Source organism: Aedes aegypti, chromosome 3 (assembly GCF_002204515.2).
Source record: "Aedes aegypti strain LVP_AGWG chromosome 3, AaegL5.0 Primary Assembly, whole genome shotgun sequence".
Lineage (NCBI taxonomy): Eukaryota > Metazoa > Arthropoda > Insecta > Diptera > Culicidae > Aedes > Aedes aegypti.
The window spans coordinates 149144352-149166378 of record NC_035109.1 but is presented as its reverse complement, the minus strand read 5'-3'; the positions used below and the strand labels follow the sequence as shown (position 1 = coordinate 149166378).

The window sequence follows — 22027 nt, the reverse complement described above, 5'->3', positions numbered from 1 at the left end:
AGCACAACACGTGTAGCAGAAGTAGCCTAGGCAAACTGCTTCTCCTAGCCGACTTAAACAATGTTACAAGGGATCGGCCTCGGCAGGGCTATTGGTCTATCGGTCGGCGCGCCATAGGCGCTGCAATTCTAACATAATGTGAGTGACAGCCATAGTTACTGCATTCCAGCACTCGGCATCCGCACACATACTCTCTATCATATTGTCAGGGGACGTGTCCCCTCCGCATGTAGCGAGTATGCGACCTCTCACAACAATCGAACACGACATACTGTAGGCGTCATCCCATGGACTCGAATTGGCACTCTCGCATAGACTATCAAAGCATGCCTGTTTTCGACTCTTGATTTCCGTTTTGAGAGCAATCTTTGCCTCTCTGAATGCTTCACCGCATTTTTCTCTTTGTGCTTCTGTGCGTGCGCGTTGCATTCTTCGTCTAGCCCGAAGGCAGATTGCTCGAAGATTTGCAATTGATTCGCACCACCAGTACCTACACCAGCGACGTGTTCTATCTAAAAGGGGCCTTTCTCGGCATGGAAGCATTACACGCTCGTGATATCACAGCACTAGCTCTTCTCCGTTTAGGTCCAGAGTGTTCCGTTCGCGCCTCAGGGCTTCAGTGAATACTTCCCCGTCGAAGCGCGCTGTTTTCCAACCTCGGGCTTGGGTCGAGTTACATCGTGCTGGCTTCCGCCCGCCTGGTATTTTACTATACCGAATCGATTGTTGATCGCTATGAGTATAACCGTCATCAACGCGCCAGCTCATGGTACCTAAAAGGTTAGGACTACAAAACGTCACGTCGATAATCGATTCTGCACCATTTCTGTGGAAGGTACTTATTGTACCCACATTTGCCAGCTCAACAGTTAGGGCTGGGGCTAGGGATTCCAACAATAGCTGGCCTCTTTGGTTGGTGCAGCGCTTACCCCACTCCACTGCCTATGCATTAAAGTCACCTACTATCACTACTGGCTGCCGATTAGTTAGTTCGGCTATCATTCTGTCGACCATGTGGGAAAATTCCTCAATCGACCATCTTGGGGGCGCGTAACAACTGCAATAGAACACGCCGTTGATTTTTGCTATCGCAAAACCGTCATTTGAGCTAGAGATTCCTTCTTGGATTGGGTATCGTCCTGTCGACCCTATAGCTGCTAGCTGTTGAGACCTATCCGCCACCCAGTTTTCGTTGTTGGCTGGTATGCGGTTTGGGTCCGATAGTAACACCACGTCAGTCTTGGTTTCCGAGACTGACTGCCAAAGCAGCTGCAGGGCTGCATCACAGTGGTTTAAATTTAACTGTGTTACTTCCGTTTTGGCTGATTTGATACTCCGCTTGTGCCCGGACATTTGGGTCCGCCCGTTAAGTGTCCGTTGTCTGCTCTGTCGACACATATTAGGGACTTAGCGATTTGCTTACAATCGCTTGCTCTATGGCATTCGGTGCCGCATTTTCTGCACATCTTATATCTGTCCGGACCATTGCAATTCCACGACTTATGGCCCTTCCCGAAACACTTGAAGCAAACTTCAGGAGGCTATTGTATGCTCAGCCGGCAAACCGACCAGCCTACCTTGAGTATGCCCAAGTTATTCGCTTTGTTGGCCTCTGCGACCGGCAGCTTGATCGCCGCCACCTGGGCGCCCTGCTGGCCCGTTCTAAGGTGGATGGCCTTACTGGCTACGTCGATGTCACACTGCTCTTTGAGGCAACCGAGACCTCCGCTGCATTGGTGATTTCATCCAGATTTTTACACTGGAGTATCGCTTCAGCAGTAAGGGATCTTACGTCAACCTCGTCGCCAAGTACTTCTTGTGCCAGTTGCCTTCTCCTTGGCGTCCTTCTTCAAAACTAGGATCATTTCACCAATCCTAGTTCGCCTTATGCTCCGCACGTCTGCGCCAAGTAGCGATAACTTCTCCGTGCTTCGCATCGCCTTCAGAACCTCGGCGTATTTCGCTTCCTCCGTTTTGATAACGAGGGCTTCGCCTAAATTCCTACGTTTCGCTATTTTCGGTTTAGCGCTCTCCTTGGGCTCCGTTTTCGGTTAATTCTCGGAAGGTCCCCTCATTCGCATAATATATCATCAGCTATATTCGCGTTGCCTGTTTAGGAAAACACTTCGGTCTTACACGACTTAGTGTCTTTTTTGCCTTCTACCTTGCCAAGTTGTTCCATGGCTTTCTCGTAGTCCTGCTTTGCAGCTAGAACTGATTGTCGCAATTTCAGTAGACTTGTTTTCAAGTCTTTGTTGGTACCGTAATCCGGGGTATCATTGATCAGCGGGGTAACATTGATCGGAATGACTCATCTCGTAAAAAGTTGGTATCATCATTTATTGATGAAACATTTCCAAAGCATGAATGTTGCTTCTCTTTCTTATATTAATGAGCTATTAAAAATTGAGATTTTTGCAAAAATTGCGTTAACTTTATGCGTAAATTTGTCAAGTTTGCGAAACAATGATTTGAATGGTTAAGGATGACACTACCGAAGATTCATGTCTCACATAGGTTCTGCAAGCGATATGAGCAAGGAAAATGCGGTTCTCACTAAAAATGGCATCGCCCAAAACGATTCCGCTGTCAAAAGTTTTATAAGTATGTTCAATTAGGCAAAATTAACGAATTACTGTTAAGAATGTAAAATTCCCTTAGGAAATTGCCTACCTTTAGGCGTATTTCGCAGTTTGAGGTGTTTTTAATTTTAAATTAACTCAAAAAGTAAATGAGATTTAAGCGTTTGGACATCATATTCGGCTACAGGGGCCATGATTTAAGTAAGTAACGACATTTTCAATATTACCGAACGTTGTTTACATGGATGATCAATGTTACCCCATATCAGCTAAATGAAAAAATCACATAAAACATTGTTGTAAACATGCTTAAATCTTTCAAAAAACAAAATACAGTATGTAGTCACGAGCTATGGGTGGCAGTACTTGTTTTAAAAATATAAAACTCAGAACATTTGCATTTTTGAATTAAATATTTAAGAAATATCCTAAAAACTGATCAATGTTACCCCGGATTACGGTATTGCTTTTGCTCTTAACGAACTCGATGATGGCATCAAGTTGCTCAGCAGCTACCTGCATTTTAGGGAGGTACTCCCTATTGCGATCCATGGCCTCGATTAGCCTCACATGTTGCACTCGAGCGGCTAGTGCCTGCCGTCGTCACAGTACCTAGGCTTTTGTCCACACTGTTTTCACTAAAGTTGATGTTGGTCGCCTCCTTCCTTGGCGAGAACCTTTGCCGGTTACTGATAGGTCCAGAATCCTTTCCTTCACATTCTGCTAGTTGTTTGTTTTGGTTGATCATCATCATAGGGGCCCTCTAAGAGCCGCTATACAACTCCGCTGGAATAGTCGCCTTTATGATCCCATGGTTATCTATGCAAGCAGGGAGGCCATGCTAGGGTTGACATAGTCCTTTATGGGGTACTATGTTCAGAGCCAGATCGGCGCAGGTCAGGTAATGGCCTACTCCCGCCCAGTTGGAACAACCAGGCGACGGATTTGGAACGTACTCTAAGGCCTGCCACGGTTTCACGGGACGGGGGCAGCCTGCGCCATTAACCCACCCGCCGTTTCGGGCCAGTGTCACCCGACCCTACTAAGGGAGCAGAATGTCGCCGCATTCCTAATTAGCATTGGAACACGACGGAACAAAATGAAAAAATACGTAATCGTTAGCCCAAAAGAGCATCTTTTAGGTGGAAGTTGTTTAGTTTACCGCTTTCCTTAATATTTTCAGACAAAAAGTGACTTTTATTTAAGTAAAACCGTTAATAACTTTAAGTTTAATAACTTTAAAAAAAGATGAGATCGAAGAAGACACCGAGAAAAGCAATATTTTTGGATTATTGACAACATTTCTGGAATAAATATTTTTGATAGAACACTTGTAGAAAAAAAATCTGGTTTTAGGAGTATTTCATACAATACGGTCTATAACTCTTGAACACACTTTAGTATTGAGTAATTGTCTGAATAGATTTTTTTTAATTATCATTATCTACAACTTTGCTGGGGATAGGAACTCCATTTGAACAATTATAGAAATAGTAAATTACGCAATAAGTTGCAGAGTGATGATTTTTTCAGCGCGAGTCGGATATTTACGAGTGCTGTTATAAGCTCGTTGCGTAATGAAAAACCGTTGCGTAATGACTATCACAACACTGCATAATTCAGTGCAGGAAAGTATGCCTTCTTCTTCTTTCTGGCGTTACGTCCCAACTGGGACAATGCCTGCTTCTCAGCTAAGTGTTCTTATGAGCACTTCCTCAGTTATTAACTGAGAGCTTTGTATGCCAATTGACCATTTTTGCATGTGTATATCGTGTGGCAGGTACGAAGAACTCTATGCCCTGGGATGTCGAGAAAATTTCCAACCCGAAAACATCCTCGACCGGTGGGATTCGAACCCACGACCCACAGCTTGGTCTTGCTGAATAGCTGCGCGTTTACCGCTACGGCTATCTGGCCCCAGGAAAGTATGCCTATTCATATCAGATTGACGTTTCATCACGTGAATCTGACAGTTGCAGAATGATGAATTTTACAGCACGTGGATAATTTCAACGAGTGCTGTGAAAATCGCGTTCTGCAACGAGTTGCGTACAGCATTGCTTTGCATTTTCGTAGAAGATCACTTGGGGGTATCAGAAATTATAAATATCAGGATGCATTAATCATTCCCGACTAAGGGTACATAACAAAATTAGATTCTATGACACTACCCCGAACGCCACTACCCCGAATGCCACTACCCCGAACGCCATTACCCCGAAAGCCATTACCCCGAATGGGTCATTACCCCGAACGCCACTACCCCGAATGGGTCACTACCCCGAACGCCATTACCCCGAATGGATAACATTTTGAGACATATTCTAGTTAGAGAGTGGGGAGATAATTGTACGATTCCTTTTGAACATTTCACGAGTTTGGGTCAAAAATGTATTTTTCAAATATTAGAAGATAAAAAGCAGCTAGTTGTTCAGCAAATAATTTTTACACACTAAGTTTTGTCCTCTAATTTTGGGAAGATTCACACAGCCACATTGCAATGCTCTGAAGAACAGCCTATTTCGAAAAGAAGGGTGAATTTGTTATGAGAAGGATAGCTATAATATGCACAAAATTAGGATGTAGTTAAGTCTCTTATTGGACGTCGGTAGCCACTTCCTTTACTCATTTTTATAGGTGTCGGGCATTAAGATTAAGATCTTCTTAAAGATTTTGTTTCGTAAACGATGGTAATGGAAGTTCACCCTGAGATAGTCGCTGCAAGTGTTGTTCTATGGAGCCCGCCTAAAAACCAACCTAATAAACGACCGTTCCGCTATCGCACTTAAACACTTGTACATGTTAGAAAAATCGACGGCCTCTGATTGACGCTACAGTAAGAACTTTTGTTGATTTGTGGGATCATTTATTTGAATTTCTGTGAGATAATCACAAAAAAAAAAATTATTTTTGATTCAAGATAATGAAGAAATGCTGATGGCAGGAAAGTGGTGAGTAAATCCATAAGATACCTGTCTGTTTTAATACAAGAAGATGATAGAAAAGGAAAATTTCCGATAAGAATTATAGCAGGAATCACTTTAGTGAATGCTTTCAAGATATATTCCTTTATAAAAAGCTGTTCTATATGGAAATATTAGTGATCAGCTTATTCAACAAAATCGTGAAAGAACAGCCTATTTAAAAAAGAAGGGCAAATTTCTGGTGAAATGTTTGCAGCTATGACGTGAATGATCACTGTAACAACGTGATGCTATGACACAACCTCTATTCATAAGAAAGAAAAATATTTGTTCAAAAACAAAATTGAAATATGAACACCACCAACAAGTCCTAATACCGGTGATTACGTATCTGTTAAGCAACACCATATTGAGGGTTATGGATTCGAATTCCTTTCAGTCAATAAAAGGTTTATTTTATTAAAAGCCCATTCACAAATTACGTAACGCTGAAGGGGGCAAAAAATGTTGTGGGTGGTTGTCCTCAAAATGTTAGAGCGCATTCACAATATGTAGTATTTCCATACAAAAAAAAGTACGAGGGGTGGGTAGGTGTTAAAAATGGCATTTTTTGGCGAAATGAAATTTGTGAATGAACCCTTGAATTGCGAAGCTGCCCACTGAGCTGATAAACAGGCACTGTCTCAGAAAGAATGAGAAGAATATAGTTGCCATCAAGATATTTTGAAAGAATAGCTGGTATATAAAAGAAGGGAAAATATATGATGAACATTTTACCGACGAATTTTACGTGCCATTAATTACCAGCCTTCATTAGAGACGCATTTTTGCACGCGAAACAAGATACTGTACTGTGTCTCATACTATTCGGGGTAATGGCTCATTCGGGGTAGTGGCGTTCGGGGTAATGACCCATTCGGGGTAATGGCTTTCGGGGTAGTGACCCATTCGGGGTAGTGGCGTTCGGGGTAGTGGCGTTCGGGGTAATGGCGTTCGGGGTAATGGCGTTCGGGGTAATGGGATGGAGCCCAAAATTATATCAGCATATGTTATTATGTTATAAATTTTTTTCGAACATAGGTTGTTACAAACTTGATGCAGGATGTTGTTAAAATAACTAAAATTATAACAAAAAGTGTATGAATAGTAACATAAACATAACAAAATGTGTTTTAATTCTATCAAAAACATATCAAACCAAGTTATAATGTTTGATACAAAGTATCAAAATTATAATACTGTTCGATATACGATAATATTGTATATTATTGAAATGCATAACTATCTATTGAATGAACAAAAAAATATCTTAAAGAGAAATAAAACACATTATGTTATATTTCTGTTTTATTATGTTCTATGGATAACGGAGCCTAACAAAATTATATCATAATATGATATGCATATCATATTCTGATAAAATTTTATTATATTTTTGTTACAAGCCTCTAGTCGGGTTGTTTAGCAATTTTTGTTTTTTTTTGTGTGTAATAAATAATTACAAAACTTGAAGTAGTTGCCTGATGAAAAAGCGTTGCGTAATGATCGAGACGGTATCAGAAATCATATCAGGATGCATTTAAAATTGTTTATGAATTTCCGATTTTTTTTTGTAATAAATCATTACACAACTAAATGTAAAATCATTGCGTAATGGCTATTAGCACACTTTAAAATTCAGAGCAGAAAAGTAGGCCGTTTCATGACAGATTGATGTGACGAAAAACAGCCTATTACTATGAGAAATTGCAAAATAGTAGTTAACGTACATTTATCTAACAATGCTTGCCGAGTTGGATAATTTCGACGAGTGCTGTACTGTTTCGTACATTTTTTTTTTTTGCAATTCAGTAAACGACGTCTTGAAGGTATCAGTAATCATATCGGAATGCATGTACCATTATTTTGCAAATTTTTAAAATTGTTGTGTTTTGATTCATTACGAAATTCAAAACAGTTGCGTAATTAAAAGCTGTTGCGTAATAGTAAACCCACTACTGATTCAAGCTGCGTAATGATTATTACGACACTGCATAACTCAGTGCAAGAAAGTAGGCCGTTCCGTAACAGTTTCGCGTGATGAAACACCGCCTATTACGATGAGAAATTGCAAATACAATATTTTCACAATGCACTGCTAGATGGATAGATCACACATATTTTTATAGAAAAAATAAAGCTTATGAGTCACCCTTCAGCTTTTCAGAAGACACCACCATTCTAAAATCACTAAACATCTATACGGCTCTGAACCAGTCTACTGTGGTGCAATTCAGTAAGAACTTTCACCCCAAAAATTATAGAAATCCATTGACATTTGGAAAACTTATGACCATTTGTTGTTTTTAGACGAAAAAATTGCAATAGGGTCCTAAAATGTTGAATGAAATCTTGTTTTTATTTAGTAACACGAAAGAGCATGTTACTGCAACTACTTTAGCAATTTTTCCCGCTCAAATAACGGCTATATCATATTTAAGCTTTAATTTAAACATTGGGTCCATAAATGAACCTTGACACTTTTGATCATGTTTGACGTTCGTTTAGTCGTCAAAAACACCACATGGGGTTTTAGTTTTAACTCTGGGGTTGTTCCTATCTGACATTTCGGAAGGGACACGGAAAACAAAGTACACTCAAAATTTGAGTTTAAGCCAAGGGGTGTGACAAAATCTAATATAACATAAAAACAAAAAGTTTTTTGGACTTAAACAAACGGAAAACATTAAAAAATTGAGTAAACATGTGTTTTTGGCCTAAACTTAAGCGTTTGGCACTAAAATTAGGACAGGGCTTTAGGACCCTATTTTCGGTCGAAATTTCATTGCATGGAACAACAAAACAAACTTTTTCTCTTTTTAATGTGAGGGCATGTCTAAGACTGTCATAAAGATGCATCAAGGTTTACTAGTTTTTGCCAATGCTTGGAAACCATTTTTGGTCCATAGTGAGGCAAAAGTTCGAATCAGTGCACAGTGGCGCATGGCCGGACAAAACCTCAAAAACTCATGTTCTCAAAATCACTTGTTCATATTTTTTTTTATAAACTTCTATACCATTGAGAGATGGTTCCTCAAAATTTGAGATTGATCTGTTTTGGTTTCGATTTTTGGCAGCATCCTTAGTGTGGGAAAGTCAGCAAAATTGGACTGCTTAAAATTCATCAACTATGGTTCACCTAGCAAACATCGAACAGCTGTATCTCAACGAAATCATAATCGATTTAAACTCAACAGGTCTCATTTAAAAGCTTAGTCTTAAGCCTTAAATAATTAAATTTTAAGTTGTTATTTGTAGCAAAAAATGATTTTTACAATCTTCCTCAAAAATTTTGGTAAATTTTCAAAACGTCCTTCGGTTCATGTGAAGAGTTTCGGTAAAATGAGTCTCTCACTATGAAGCAGCAAATCATCCATACTTTCAAACGTACAATTATTGTTCTTGCCCCTCTTTGCCCCTAGGGGTGAAACATCCATTTTCATTTTTCATTATAATTTATCTATTTCATCATTCAAATCTACATCATGTTTCATAACTCGTTTACAGTTTACGGTGAAACATCTCGGAATTCAAAGATGACCATCACAATGGCCGATTTGTGCCCCTACTCACGTTTTTAAAGGCACTAAACTGGAGAAATAGTTTGTAAACGTTTCTGATCTTCTTATTTAGAGCTTTCTGCTAGTGCACAAAGCCAAAATAAAAAGTTCACTGTTGTTGGATGCTTTCTTCGCGAGATTTGTGGCTTTGAAGTTTCATTGCAATCTAAGAAGTTGATTTTAAACGGTGTCACCTTAACTGAAATTGCTAAAAGAAAGTTAAATGCGTATCTCTTGTTCAGGTTTATGTACAAATTTCTGCATTTCAAACATTTTTTTTTTTTTTTAAATAATAGCCTTTTTATTTGATTGGATGAAAAAACTTAATATGGACAAATTTCACTAGAAAATCGAATTTTCAATTTGACGGTTATTTCCAACGGGATGATATCAGGTATCCAAGATAGAGGATAGATTACAATTATCAAGCGACTCGGGACGTATTTGAGATTTTGTCCGACCTTTGTATGGAGGCCCGCCACTGTGCAAAATTTGAGCCAAATATCATCTCGCGAAAAAAAATGCTATTTTTGGATATATTGCAATTAACGCTGTTTTGGATAATTTTTGGATGAAAATTTGGTGTGTATTTTCTGTAAACATAAGATTAAGGCTAGTATAAAGTATGCCTGTAATAAAGGTATCGATATTCTGTGTTTCGGCCAGCGAACTTATGCCCCACACTAGATTCGAACTCTTGCCTCACCAGTGGGGCAAACATTCGTCGAGGAAAATCGGCTTTAAAACATTATAACTAAAAATGGGTAAATATTTTGACACAAGTTTGTTCAGCAAAATTGTAGCCAATACGATGAAGGTTAACTGTGTGGTATTGAAAAGCACTCATTTTTGACCCAAAATAATTCTGTGCCAATTTTCGGATTTGAGCATGAGCATGATTGACCGCCTGCAGTTGCTACTCCGTTATTGGAAGAACAGCTGTACTTACACAGGGAACCAACAGATGCTACTCAGGATCAGTAGCATCTTCAATGTGTAAGTACTAGTGCTCTCATTATTATAACAAACAATACCGGCGCCGCCTGCGTCCGAATGCAGGTTAATTTGGGGATGAGAGGGAAATGTTGACGTGTTACTTGCTTTACGGAAGCCGAGGAGTCCTCTACACTTCCACAAGAAAACACTGGGAGTTTGGATATGGGAAAGGATTCGTTTTGGTGAACGATAACGATAAAGTTTGAAACGAAAACGTGAGCATATACACGGGTGACCGATACCGAAAGTGTGATTACTACGCGAACCGAACACAATTGATCCGGTTCCGTCGCTCGCTCATAAAGGAGCAAGCAACAGATTCAACGGACCAAACACTACTGACGCGTTTCGTTTGTCTTGTTTTTTCACCCGCACACTTCGTATTTTTTTCATCATCGCAACGCAGACCGGACACAATTGATCCGGATTCCGTCGCTCACCTACAATGGAGCAAGCAACAGATTCAACGGACCAAACACTATTGACAATTCGAGTGACAATTAGAAGTTCAAAACTTAGGCGAAGTTCGGTGTCGGCATTCTAATTTGGTGCTTCGCCGACGCATAAGGATTGCCTTTGTCGGCGTAGCACTTCGGTAGAATGCCGACGCCGAACTTCGGCGAACTTTCGGTGATATTTCATTTCTCTTATGAACTTCGGTCTAAAGTTAATCTGAATGCACAATGCTGACGCGTTTCGTTTCTTTTGTTTTTCACCCGCACACTTCAATTCTGTGGCAATTTTCATTTCAAATGCTATAGGGGAAAAGCACTAATATTCGACGCACAAGATTTCTGTGCCAATTTTCGAATTCCCATACAAAGTAGGCCAAAATCGTATGGATGGGTCGAAAATTGGTGCTTTTCCCCTAGTTTTTCTGGAAATATTGATTATTCTACTAAGGTCCACCTTTGCCCCACCTCACTCAATACATTTTTGCCTGTAAGGTATCGGAATGGAAACAAGTTGTGAAAGTTTCATTGCAGTTTAAACATGTTCCAATTTATTGAATGGAAAACGAATTTGTAAACTTCTCAGCCCAGCCCAGAATGTCGAAATCTTATCAAGTAGCCTATTTTGGGTGCATGAATTTTCTAAATCACTAGTGTCATCACATGCTGGAAATGCTACTTTCAAAAGATTTCACCTACAGCAGCGATAGTCGTGTGTTCCACTGACTTTACTGACTGTGATTTGCTAACTGTAGTATAAATCTCATGAATAAGCCAGGGGAAGTGGTTCACCTAGAGTGAATTTATGTCAGAGGAAAGTAGATTTTGTATGAGAATTTGACAGAAAAATGAATGACAAGTTCATCCACTTCTCCTGGCCTATGGACCGATGCACGAGTTCACTATTTGACGTTTGAGCGGTGCCGTATTATTTACTTGTTGCCATGGTCACGTAAATAACACGGCACCGCTCAAACGTCAGATAATGAACTCGTGCATTGGTCCATAGGCCAAGGGAAGTGGTTCACCTAGAGTGAATTTATGTCAAAGAAAAAGTAGATTTTGTATGAGAATTCACAGAAAAATGAATGACAAGTTCATCCACTTCTCTTGGCCTATGAACCGATGCACGAGTTCACTAGTTTGACGTTTGAGCGGTGCCGAATTCACTAGTTTCCATGGTGACATAAATAACACGGCACCGCTAAAACGTCAAATAGTGAACCCGTGCATAGGTCCATTACCCCAACTCTGGTAAGGGGTATTTTGGTTCATGAAAGATCTGTGTAACCATAAAAGCTGAAAAGTATGAGTAAGTCTAAAACCATTCCAAATAGCATCATAACGTTTCATCGCAATATCATGACTCAATGCTTCCACACTATAATGGGACAAAGGGGGATACAAGCCAAGTATCAGCTTCTATATCCGAATCTATTTTTAAGACATCAAAACTAATAGGATACGAGTACCATTCAAATGCCCTAACAGAATAGAACTTTCACTTTCGGTTGGGAAAGCATCGGAAGAAGATCTTTTGAGAATGGTTCGAGTTACTGCTTACGTTCATCATCCAGTGTACAATTATAGTCACAAGTACAGAAACGTTAGTTATTTTGTTTTAAACTTCGAACAATCAAGTACTTATCAAAACGAACATAATATTTCAGCTGGACATGATGACGAAGGACGTGAAGAAATTCTTGCAGGATTATGACCAAATTATCCTGCACAAGGACCCCTACCGGGGAGTGTTTCACAGCTATCTGCGGGAAATTCGCACTAAGGTTAAACAGTTGCTGCTGAAATTCGATGCGGCTCCTTACGACGACGGAAGTGCGAAAACGGACAAGGAGTTGTTTTGCTGTGGTGTAAGTGGTTATAGTGTTACCGTTGATGCTAAATTTGGCTAAATATGTGACTATTTTGAATGCTAGTTGGCGTTCCATGATGCTGGAGAGTTGCGGAGACACTATAAAGCAGTACATAATGAACCATTCATACGATACACGAATGCAATAGAGGTAAATATTACACATGTCATACACTAGGGTGATCTATAATGATTAAACTACAAAAAATTTTAATTAGACTCTCAGAAGCTATGGTATAAATTTGAGCGGAATATATAACTCTAAACCAGCTTGAAATTTGTATGAAGAAAATCGACCAAAAAAAAAAACGAAAAACTTTCACAGCTATGTTCTTTTTATCATAGGGTGTGCTGTAGTCGATTCAATTGCATATTTAGTAGTCTATTGACTGTTTACCGACCAACTTGCGACGATCGACGCGCTCCCATTATTCATATTACGGAGAGTATTAGAACTAAGTTGGAGGGGATGATTTCGAAATTTGGAAGAAAACATCACCTCCAAACACTACCGAGAATAGAGAAAAGACTAAAATAAAGGTGTATTCTTTTGTTGAGAAATAAAGAAGTAATACATAGGGAAATACAAACTCGGCATTTTGCTGAGGTGGAACGGGCAACTCCGAACTCAACTTGTTTAAAAAGCTGGCAAAATCAAATTTCAAAACATAGTTGAGGTTTGATACCCAGCTTCCCCCAACAAAAAACCCTTCGTCAGTCCGCAAGAAAATGATACGAGCTCCACCTGTCCAATGGCCATGGCCGTCTGAAAGCGGACTGACAACCTGACCCTCTTCTGAGCGAACATGCTCTAGTGAACCCAGATAATACGGTAATCGACCAACGGCAAGGAACAATGGACTTCTCCTGGACTGATACGCAACATCACGTGATCTTTCATCTACAGGCTATGGTAGAGTGTAAAAGGAGCGCAACTATGTATCAGATCCACATAAAGATTTGATCGATAAAGTAGAATAGGCACTGAGCTCTGTACTAAAAGAACAGCTGTCAATTTGAAAGAGCTCTAAATAGGTTTAGTAAAATGTGAGAAAAACCCGTGCAAATTTAGTTTTTAACATGTTTCTTTCTGGTCGATAACTCATTCTCATCTAGCTTAAGTTTTCCTGGGTTCACATTTATTTTCATCTGCAGTAAACGTTGTTAAATTAACCTTTGCGTTTGTAGATTAGTTTTTCATTACATTTTTTGTGATCTATTGGCTCTATTGGCTAATTTCCACAATTTTCAACCGATATCATTGAAATGTTAAAATAATAACTGCCAACTTTTGCGTCTCTAACTTATTTTTCACAATCAATTTTATTTTTTCAATGAAATTTTAATATAACGCCACAACACTATTCAAGTTATATGAACTGTACTGGGATGCCAAGCCGGACGGTTCGTTCTGGATTGCTATAGATGTCCCATGGGAACTGTCCGATGGTCATTTGAGACATTTCCATAATTATTTTGCACTATGTGATTTTGAACTGTGCCCAATGAATTCTATGTGATTTCCTTATATACTTCACGTGTCACATTTGATTTTTCTGAGAAAGTTGTTATTAACTACAGTTTTGGATAAAACAACAGTTTTGGATAAACAAGCTAGTTCTCTCATACTCGGTAAGTAGGCCTTGACCAGGCAAAACGGTTTTTTTCGCTGCTTGTCAAATTTTTTCTCTCATTTCAGATACTTCCGAGTTTTTGGATTGCGATTTCGTGGATTTCCTGGGACCATTTATACGAGGCTTTGGATTGCGATTCAGTGGATTTACAGGGAACATTCCTACGTGGCTTTGGTTTGCGATTTCGTGGTTTCGCTGGGACCATTCCTTCGAGGCTTTGTCTTGCGATTCTGTGGATTTGCTGGGACTATTTCTTCAAGTATTTTATTCAAGAGTTGCAGTTTTTTAAAGCATTCAAGTGCCTTTCATTCAAGTTCGTCGTTGAAGTTTGGTGATTCAAGTTCATTTTGGAGTTTCGTTTGTTGTTGAACTTTCAACATAAGTATAAGTATTTTTTATTTTATTTCTTCACTTTACTATTGTTATTACTCTTTCAAACAAATTCACATCTTTTCCCTCGTTGAGTTTCTGTTATGGAAACTGACGAGGGGGAAGGGGGGTCAAAAGATGATGTTCAATCAATTGAAACCTCTTTGAATAAACCTTTTCGTGTAAAGGTTTATCCTTCCAATTTTTCCGGTCCATTTGTAGTGTATTTTCGTAAGAAAGAAAATCCGATTAACGTTTTATTGATTTCATCTGAAGTTTATAAAAAGTACAAATCGGTAAAAGAAATTAAAAAAATTTCTCTCGATAAGTTGAGAGTAATTTTTGGATCAAGAGATGATGCCAACTCTCTTTTGGAATCCAAAATGTTTTCTAATTCCTATCGCGTGTATGCTCCTTGTGACGCATGCGAAATAAACGGAATTATTTATGATGAATTTTTGGATTGCGAAGATGTAAGGAACCATGGTTCAGGAATTTTTAAGAACCAATCCCTTTCTCCTGTTGGAGTCCTGGATTGTGTTCGTTTGTCAAAACAATATTTTGTTGGAAATGATACCAAATATATGCATTCGAATTGCATCAAAATTACGTTTTCTGGTTCAGTCCTGCCAGACTTCGTAATTATTGATAATGTAAAATTTCGCGTGAGGCTTTACTACCCAAAGCTCATGCATTGTGACAAATGTCTCCTTTTTGGTCACACTTCCAGTTTTTGCTCCAATAAACAAAAATGTTCGAAGTGTGGCGAAGCGCATTCTTCGTCTGAATGTAATAAAAATTCGGACCTTTGTATTTATTGTAAACAGAAGCACAAATCTTTGAAAGATTGTGCTGTTTACATTGATCATCAATCCAAATTAAATAAAAAAATAAGAAATAAGACCAATTTATCATATGCTGAAATAATGAAATCTTCAGATAACATTTCTTCAGCTAATGTTTTTGAAATTTTACCCAATGATGATGGAGTTGAATCATTTGATAATTTCAATAATTTTGTTTACAAACCTCCTAGTAAAAGGAGAAAAACTGTTAATATTTCTTCGAACAAACAAAATATTTCTGATGAACCTCAACCATCAACTTCTTTTGATATGAATTTTCCTCCCCTTAAGGCATTTGCACCTCACAAAAATATTCCAGGTTTTGAAAGATTTGATTCTGATTGTTCATCCAAGCCTAATGAGCAGTCCAAGACTAATTCTAATGAGCAAAATAACGAAAATTCAAGTCAGTCAATTTTGAGAATCCTGGAAGAAATTGTTGACTTTTTGGGATTAAGTGATTTTTGGAAAAAAATCATCAAAATGGTTTTACCATTTTTGGCCACTCTTTTGAATAAATTGAATTCATTTGTTCCCCTCATTGCCTCATTATTTTCTTCCTAATGGCTTCAAATAATTGCAATAATTTGAACATTTTACAATGGAATTGCCGCAGCGTTATTCCCAAAATTGATCGGTTGAAAGCATTAATTACAAATTTTAATGTAGATGTGTTTTGCTTGAATGAAACATGGTTAGGAACATCAAAATTTTTCCGTATTCCACAATTTAACTTAATAAGGAAAGATAGGGATTCATCATTTGGAGGAGTATTAATTGGTGTTCGTGAAAATATTGAATTCAAACATTTAGTTTTATCTTTTCAATCACAAATAGAATACGTTGCTGTATCTATTAGAAAAGGAAAATGTGAGTTTTCTATTGTTTGTTTTTATATTCCTCCAAATGCAAGTTTTTCGTTGTCTCAAATAAAATGTATTTTGAATGAAATTCCTCCTCCATTTTATGTATTGGGCGATTTCAACGCACACAATTTTGCCTGGGGTAGTGAAAAAACGGATGGTAGGGGTTCTCTAATTATGGATTTGATTGATGATTTTAATTTAAATATTCTTAATGATGGATCGATTACTAGGGTTGCTGTGCCTCCCAATAATCATTCATGTGTTGATTTATCCCTTTGTTCAAATAATTTATCAATGCAATCTTCTTGGAAAATTATTGATGATCCAAATGGTAGTGATCATTTGCCTATTTTAATTGAAATTCAAACATCTAAATACAATAATATATTAAATGAACCATGTGTTCCTGATCTCTGCAGAAATGTCAATTGGACCAAATTTTCTGACCTTATATCTGATTCATTGATAAATACAGTTAATTCTGATTCACCAATTGAAAACTATAATACTTTTTCAAAGTTATTGAATAACTGTTTACGGAATTCACAGAACAGGAAATTAGTGTCTGGTACTGTAAAGAAAAATCTTCCTTCTTTTTGGTGGGATGATGAGTGTTCCATTTCTTTAAAGAATAAATCAGATGCTTTCAAATTATTTCGCAGATCTGGTTCCAGAAATCATTATTTATTATATTGTAAAGCTGAAGCACAGTTTACAAGAATAACAAAATTTAAAAAGAGAAATTATTGGAAAAATTTTGTTGAAAATCTTGACAGAGAGACTTCTTTATCGAAGTTATGGTCTGTAGCTCGTAATTTAAGGAATTATAAATCGTCTCTTCCCACTGTTTTGGAATATTCGGAAAAATGGATAGATGATTTTTCTTCAAAAATATGTCCTGATTTTGTACCTCCTCCAATACATTTCAAGGCAAATTCTTTGAATTATTTTCCGGAACTTTGCAATCCTTTTTCATTGGATGAATTTAATATGGCGTTATCAATTACCAAAAATACTGCTCCTGGAATTGATAATATTAAATTTATTGTATTAAAGAATTTGCCAGATGAAGGAAAACTTCATTTACTTTCAATTTATAATTCTTTCTTATATCAGAACATTGTACCTCTTGAATGGCGTTCTATTAAAGTTATTAGCATTGTGAAGCCTGGTAGAGATCCTTCATTTGCAGATAGTAGAAGACCAATTAGTTTGCTGTCATGTTTTCGTAAACTGTTTGAACGAATGATTTTAAACCGCCTTGAATTATGGGCTGAAGATAACAAAATTTTTCCATCTTCTCAATTTGGTTTTAGAAGAGGTCGTGGTACCCGTGATTGTGTTTCACTTTTGGCTTCACAAATTCAACTTTCCTTCAATAAAAAGCAGGATGTTGTTTCAACTTTCTTAGATGTTTCTGGAGCATATGATTCTGTTTTAATTGATTTATTGTTCAATAAAATGAACAATTTAAAAATTCCAAATTTGATTTCAAATTTTTTATGTAATTTATTTTTTTTCAAAATTATGAATTTTTTCCATGATGGATGTTCCAAAACTATCCGTTATAGTTATTTTGGCCTTCCACAAGGGTCTTGTTTAAGTCCTTTTTTGTACAATTTATTCACAAGTGACATTGCTTCCATTATTCCTAATGGTTGTTACTTACTACAATTTGCTGATGATAATGTGATTTCTATTAGTGGCAAAAATAGAGAGATCATTAGACATTTTATGCAATGTGCCTTAGATAATATTGATATGTGGGCACATGAAAACGGTTTTTCTTTTTCTGTTCAAAAAACAAAATATATTGTTTTTACACGAAAATATTCTTCCACAAATATAAATTTATATCTTAATGGACTTGAAATTGAAGAAGTTGATATTTACAAATATCTTGGTATATGGTTTGATTCTAAATTGAACTGGAACACTCACATCAAATATATTCAAAAAGTTTGTGCAAAACGAATAAATTTTCTACGAACAATCACTTGTACTTGGTGGGGAGCAAATCCTTCTGATTTAATAACCCTTTACAAAACTACTATTCGTTCAGTTATGGAATATGGTTGTTTTACATTTGGTAGTGCTGCACAAACATATTTTGTCAAACTTGAAAAGATACAATTTCGTTGCTTGAGGATTTGTTTAAAACTTATGAATTCAACTCATACTCAATCAATTGAAGTTTTGGCAGGTGTTATTCCACTTAAAATTCGTTTTCAAGAATTGAACTGTAAATTTATGATGAATTGTTCTTCTAACAATCATCCGATTATTAATATTTTAAGCTCTTTATTTGAAATTAATCCCACGAGCAAAATATTACACTCCTTTAATCATTGTTCTGTTGAAAATATTGTTTCAATTCCTTGGAATGCATTTTATAATTCTAATATCAGCATTCATACTTATCAACCATTAATTGACTTGTCTCTATTTTATGAATTGAAACAAGTTCCAAAAATTCAACATTCTAATATTTCTAAATTTTTATTCGAGCGGAAATTTAATGGAATCACTCCTGCACAATTTTATTATACAGATGGTTCTTTGATTCATGATAATGCTGGCTTCGGTGTGTACAATTTATTTTCAGCTCATTTTTTTAAATTACAATCTCCCTGTTCTATTTTCATAGCAATAATTGACGTCCCTTTCAAGACAATGGCTCTGTTATGGTTCGTTACCGTGTGAGCCTTTAGTTTTAAGTGTGTTTTATAACGTTTTGTGAAAAGATAAAGAGGTTTTGTGCCTCTTTGAGAAAGATTTCCAAAAAGAAATCACTCAAAGGGGTTTTTCCCTCTTTCAAAATTTTTGATTAAAAATAAATAATAATAATAATAATAAGCTAGTTCTCAGTTATTTATACAGTGACACCTCCATGAGTCGATATTGAAGGAACCATCGACTCATGGGAATATCGAGTCATGGAACATCAATCTTTTGGAAAGCAGTTTTTAGGGACCATCATAGTAACCATGAAATTTTGTTTCTAGTATGGTTCCATGAGTCGATATCGAGTCATGGAACATCGACTCATGGAGGCTTCACTGTAGATCAATTTGATTGAAATTTTCACAGCACATCATTTGAGTATATTTTCCTTTCATGAGTTTAAAAATAAGACTGCGGAACACGTTTTTGTCTCAAGCACCAAAATAGGTACCGCTATTTACTAAATTGAAATATAGACTGTTGAAAATGCAAAATTTGACTATTTAAGTTAACATGCTTGCAAGTTTGCCAGCTTATTTGACAATTTATTCGCTTGATTTGCCACAGAATTCAAACTTCATGTGTATCACAATTATTATCGATAAAGTTCATAATACTTTCGACGCTCAGAAGTTTGATGGTTTCGAAAAGTATTGTATTTTCAGGGTGTCGACTCAATTTTGAAAACAAAATTCCCTGACTTTTCCTGGCTTTCAAGTTGTTTTCCAGAAAAAATCCAGATAACTGAATAGGTTGAAATGAGTAGGCTTTGTACAAAAAGATACATATCCGAAGATTTGCACGATGTATAGTTTATGTTACAGGTCGTGCCGTTATGCTACCATATTTCGTGCACGCTCCTAATTTCGCTCACTGCCATTTTATACATATGTGTTGATACATATTGGACTATCTAATTTCATGTTATGTAACCATGGCTAAAGTAGAATTATTCAAAATAATAGCCAACAAAAATGTCTTTCGTAAAACATGTTTAAAATGTCAGTCATCGGAATTAGGAGCGCGCGCGAAATATGGGTACTTTACGGTACGTACAAACTGAGGAAAAGCTTTTACTTTACTTAAATATACCTGTCAGACATAATTCTGGAGCGCTGATTCAAGTTGATATGATTAATCTGAGCAATTGGGTACCTATTACTTTCCAAACTTGACAATTCGTATGAACTCAGCTACTGAACTACCTCAGATATAATTTCACAAATTTCAGGCATAAACGACAATTTTGGACTCTTTCCTGCTTAAACATTATTAAAACTTATTTATATAAGGCGCAACCCTATAACGATCATCTACCATGCTTTTCAGTGTAAAAAAATTATGCTGAAATTTGGCTATTTCTTTTCCCAGGTAAAATGCTTGGCATTGCCAAAGAACTTTCTTGAAGAATTGCTTCAAGGAATTCCACATCGATTTCTAACAAATTCCTATCGAAATTCTTGAACATATTTTTTTACAGATATTTCTCCGTGAACTCTGCTAAGATATCCCCTAGAAGCTCCTCATCTCCATGATTCTAGAGAATTTCTTTCAGTCTTGCATTTCTCCAAGAATAGCATTTCGAATTCCTAGGATTATTTCAGGAATATTTTTAAAGATATTTTTCAAGAATCACATAGAATTTTTTCCCAAAATGTTTTCTTTTTTTTTTCTTCAATAATTGTTCACGATGTTTCGTTACAGGTAATTTGTTTTAGTTTTCTCCCAGAGGAATTTATCTAAATATTCTTAACTGAATGCATTAAAGGATTAAATAAAAAAAAAACTATCATTGTTTTACAGGAAAATTTAGATGTTGAAAATTTAGGGTTCCTGTTAGGTTTTGAGTACAATTCAAAATTTATATTTCTGCTCAAACATGTTCACTGAATTCGTACAATATATTTTATGCCGAAAAAAACGATATGTTATCACTTGGTAATGTGATTTATATTCAAACAGTTTCAAAAACTAGGACTTACTACTCTAAAATGTTCTCTGGAATACTGCAATCAAATTAATGTCAAAGAAACTACATGCCATTGCTTTAAATTATTGGGCAAACAATTTAGAAAAAAAGGTATTTTTTAGTTCTTTTCAGTAACATAAATTTGGAGTTTAATCAAAAAAATTATGTTCCTGCTCAAACATATTCATTGCACTTATACAAGCAAATTTATATAAAAAAAATGTCAAAAATGTATCATTGAACAACATGACAGAAGGAAGTTTTTGACTTGGGCATTCATAATAAAAGATAAAACTGATCTAGATAAGTTACAAGTTATCTAGATGAAAACCAAAGAGATAAAAATGTACTACAACTAATTCCAAAATACTTTATCGACGATACCAAACCTCTAGCAAGCAAATCCAGAGAACTAGAGGCTTGAACTGTCGAAATCAGCGACCTACCCAAAGTTGCCTCGTTAAGGATGCGCGAAACATTTTTTCAAACACATGTGTTATTTTTATTATTATTCGTGATTTTTGGAATTTGAGAAACACCCATTCGAACTGTACAAAATTTGAGTCGTGAAATTGCATCTTACTACCAAATTTGGTACAATTCGATGAACGTAAGCTTCCATTAAAAATATAAAAAAACCGCCTAAAATTTAAAACTTGGATTCAAACAATATATATATATCAATTTTCTCTACACGACTGGAAAACTTTGCCCCCTCAATATTTTCACGAAGTTGTCGCTTCTGAATATCACAATATCTTGGAGCAAACAATTTCACACAATGGTTTTTATGGTAAGCTAGAAGCATCCGTTTCAGCCATAATACCCACTGCAGCCATAGTTGATTAGATTATACATGATGTAGAATATAGATAGAACGACTAGGACGACCCGTTTTTTTTTCTATTTAACCCTCTAATTAACGTCTATCGATCATTTCAGCTTAAATCTGCATTGGCAAAACTGGACCACATGCGCCATCGACTCAACGAATATATCAACTTTGGAGAAGAATACACCCTGAGTCTACTCATCAACTTAAAGAGAATGCTGAAGAAAATTTCCAATTCATTAAAGTTTTAAACAACTGTAAGCTTAGTTCATTATCCGAAATCCTAATCCACGAAAAATCCCGACTAACGCAATTCGTGTCACGCGTAATGATCGACGAACAATTATGGTGTGTCTTCCGCT

At 36.7% G+C, this 22027-nt stretch overlaps 1 protein-coding gene across 1 annotated transcript; it reads left to right on the top strand.

The window, feature by feature from the left end:
• Nucleotides 1-12043: 12043 nt before the first annotated feature.
• LOC5572960 lies at nucleotides 12044-21921 on the top strand. The gene is made up of 4 exons (XM_021849321.1): nucleotides 12044-12159; nucleotides 12224-12424; nucleotides 12491-12577; nucleotides 21776-21921. The coding sequence occupies exons 1-4, from the start codon at nucleotides 12097-12099 to the stop codon at nucleotides 21914-21916; spliced, it is 492 nt and encodes a 163-aa protein (XP_021705013.1). The 5' UTR covers nucleotides 12044-12096; the 3' UTR covers nucleotides 21917-21921.
• The last annotated feature ends 106 nt before the right edge of the window (nucleotides 21922-22027 follow it).

Coding starts and splice junctions, on each gene's coding strand:
- LOC5572960 (XM_021849321.1), top strand. CDS start 12,097: ATGGTTCGAGTTACTGCTTACGTTCATCATCCAGTGTACAATTATAGT. Junction 12,160..12,223: donor ATAGTCACAAGTACAGAAAC/GTTAGTTATTTT, acceptor ATAATATTTCAG/CTGGACATGATGACGAAGGA. Junction 12,425..12,490: donor AGGAGTTGTTTTGCTGTGGT/GTAAGTGGTTAT, acceptor TTTGAATGCTAG/TTGGCGTTCCATGATGCTGG.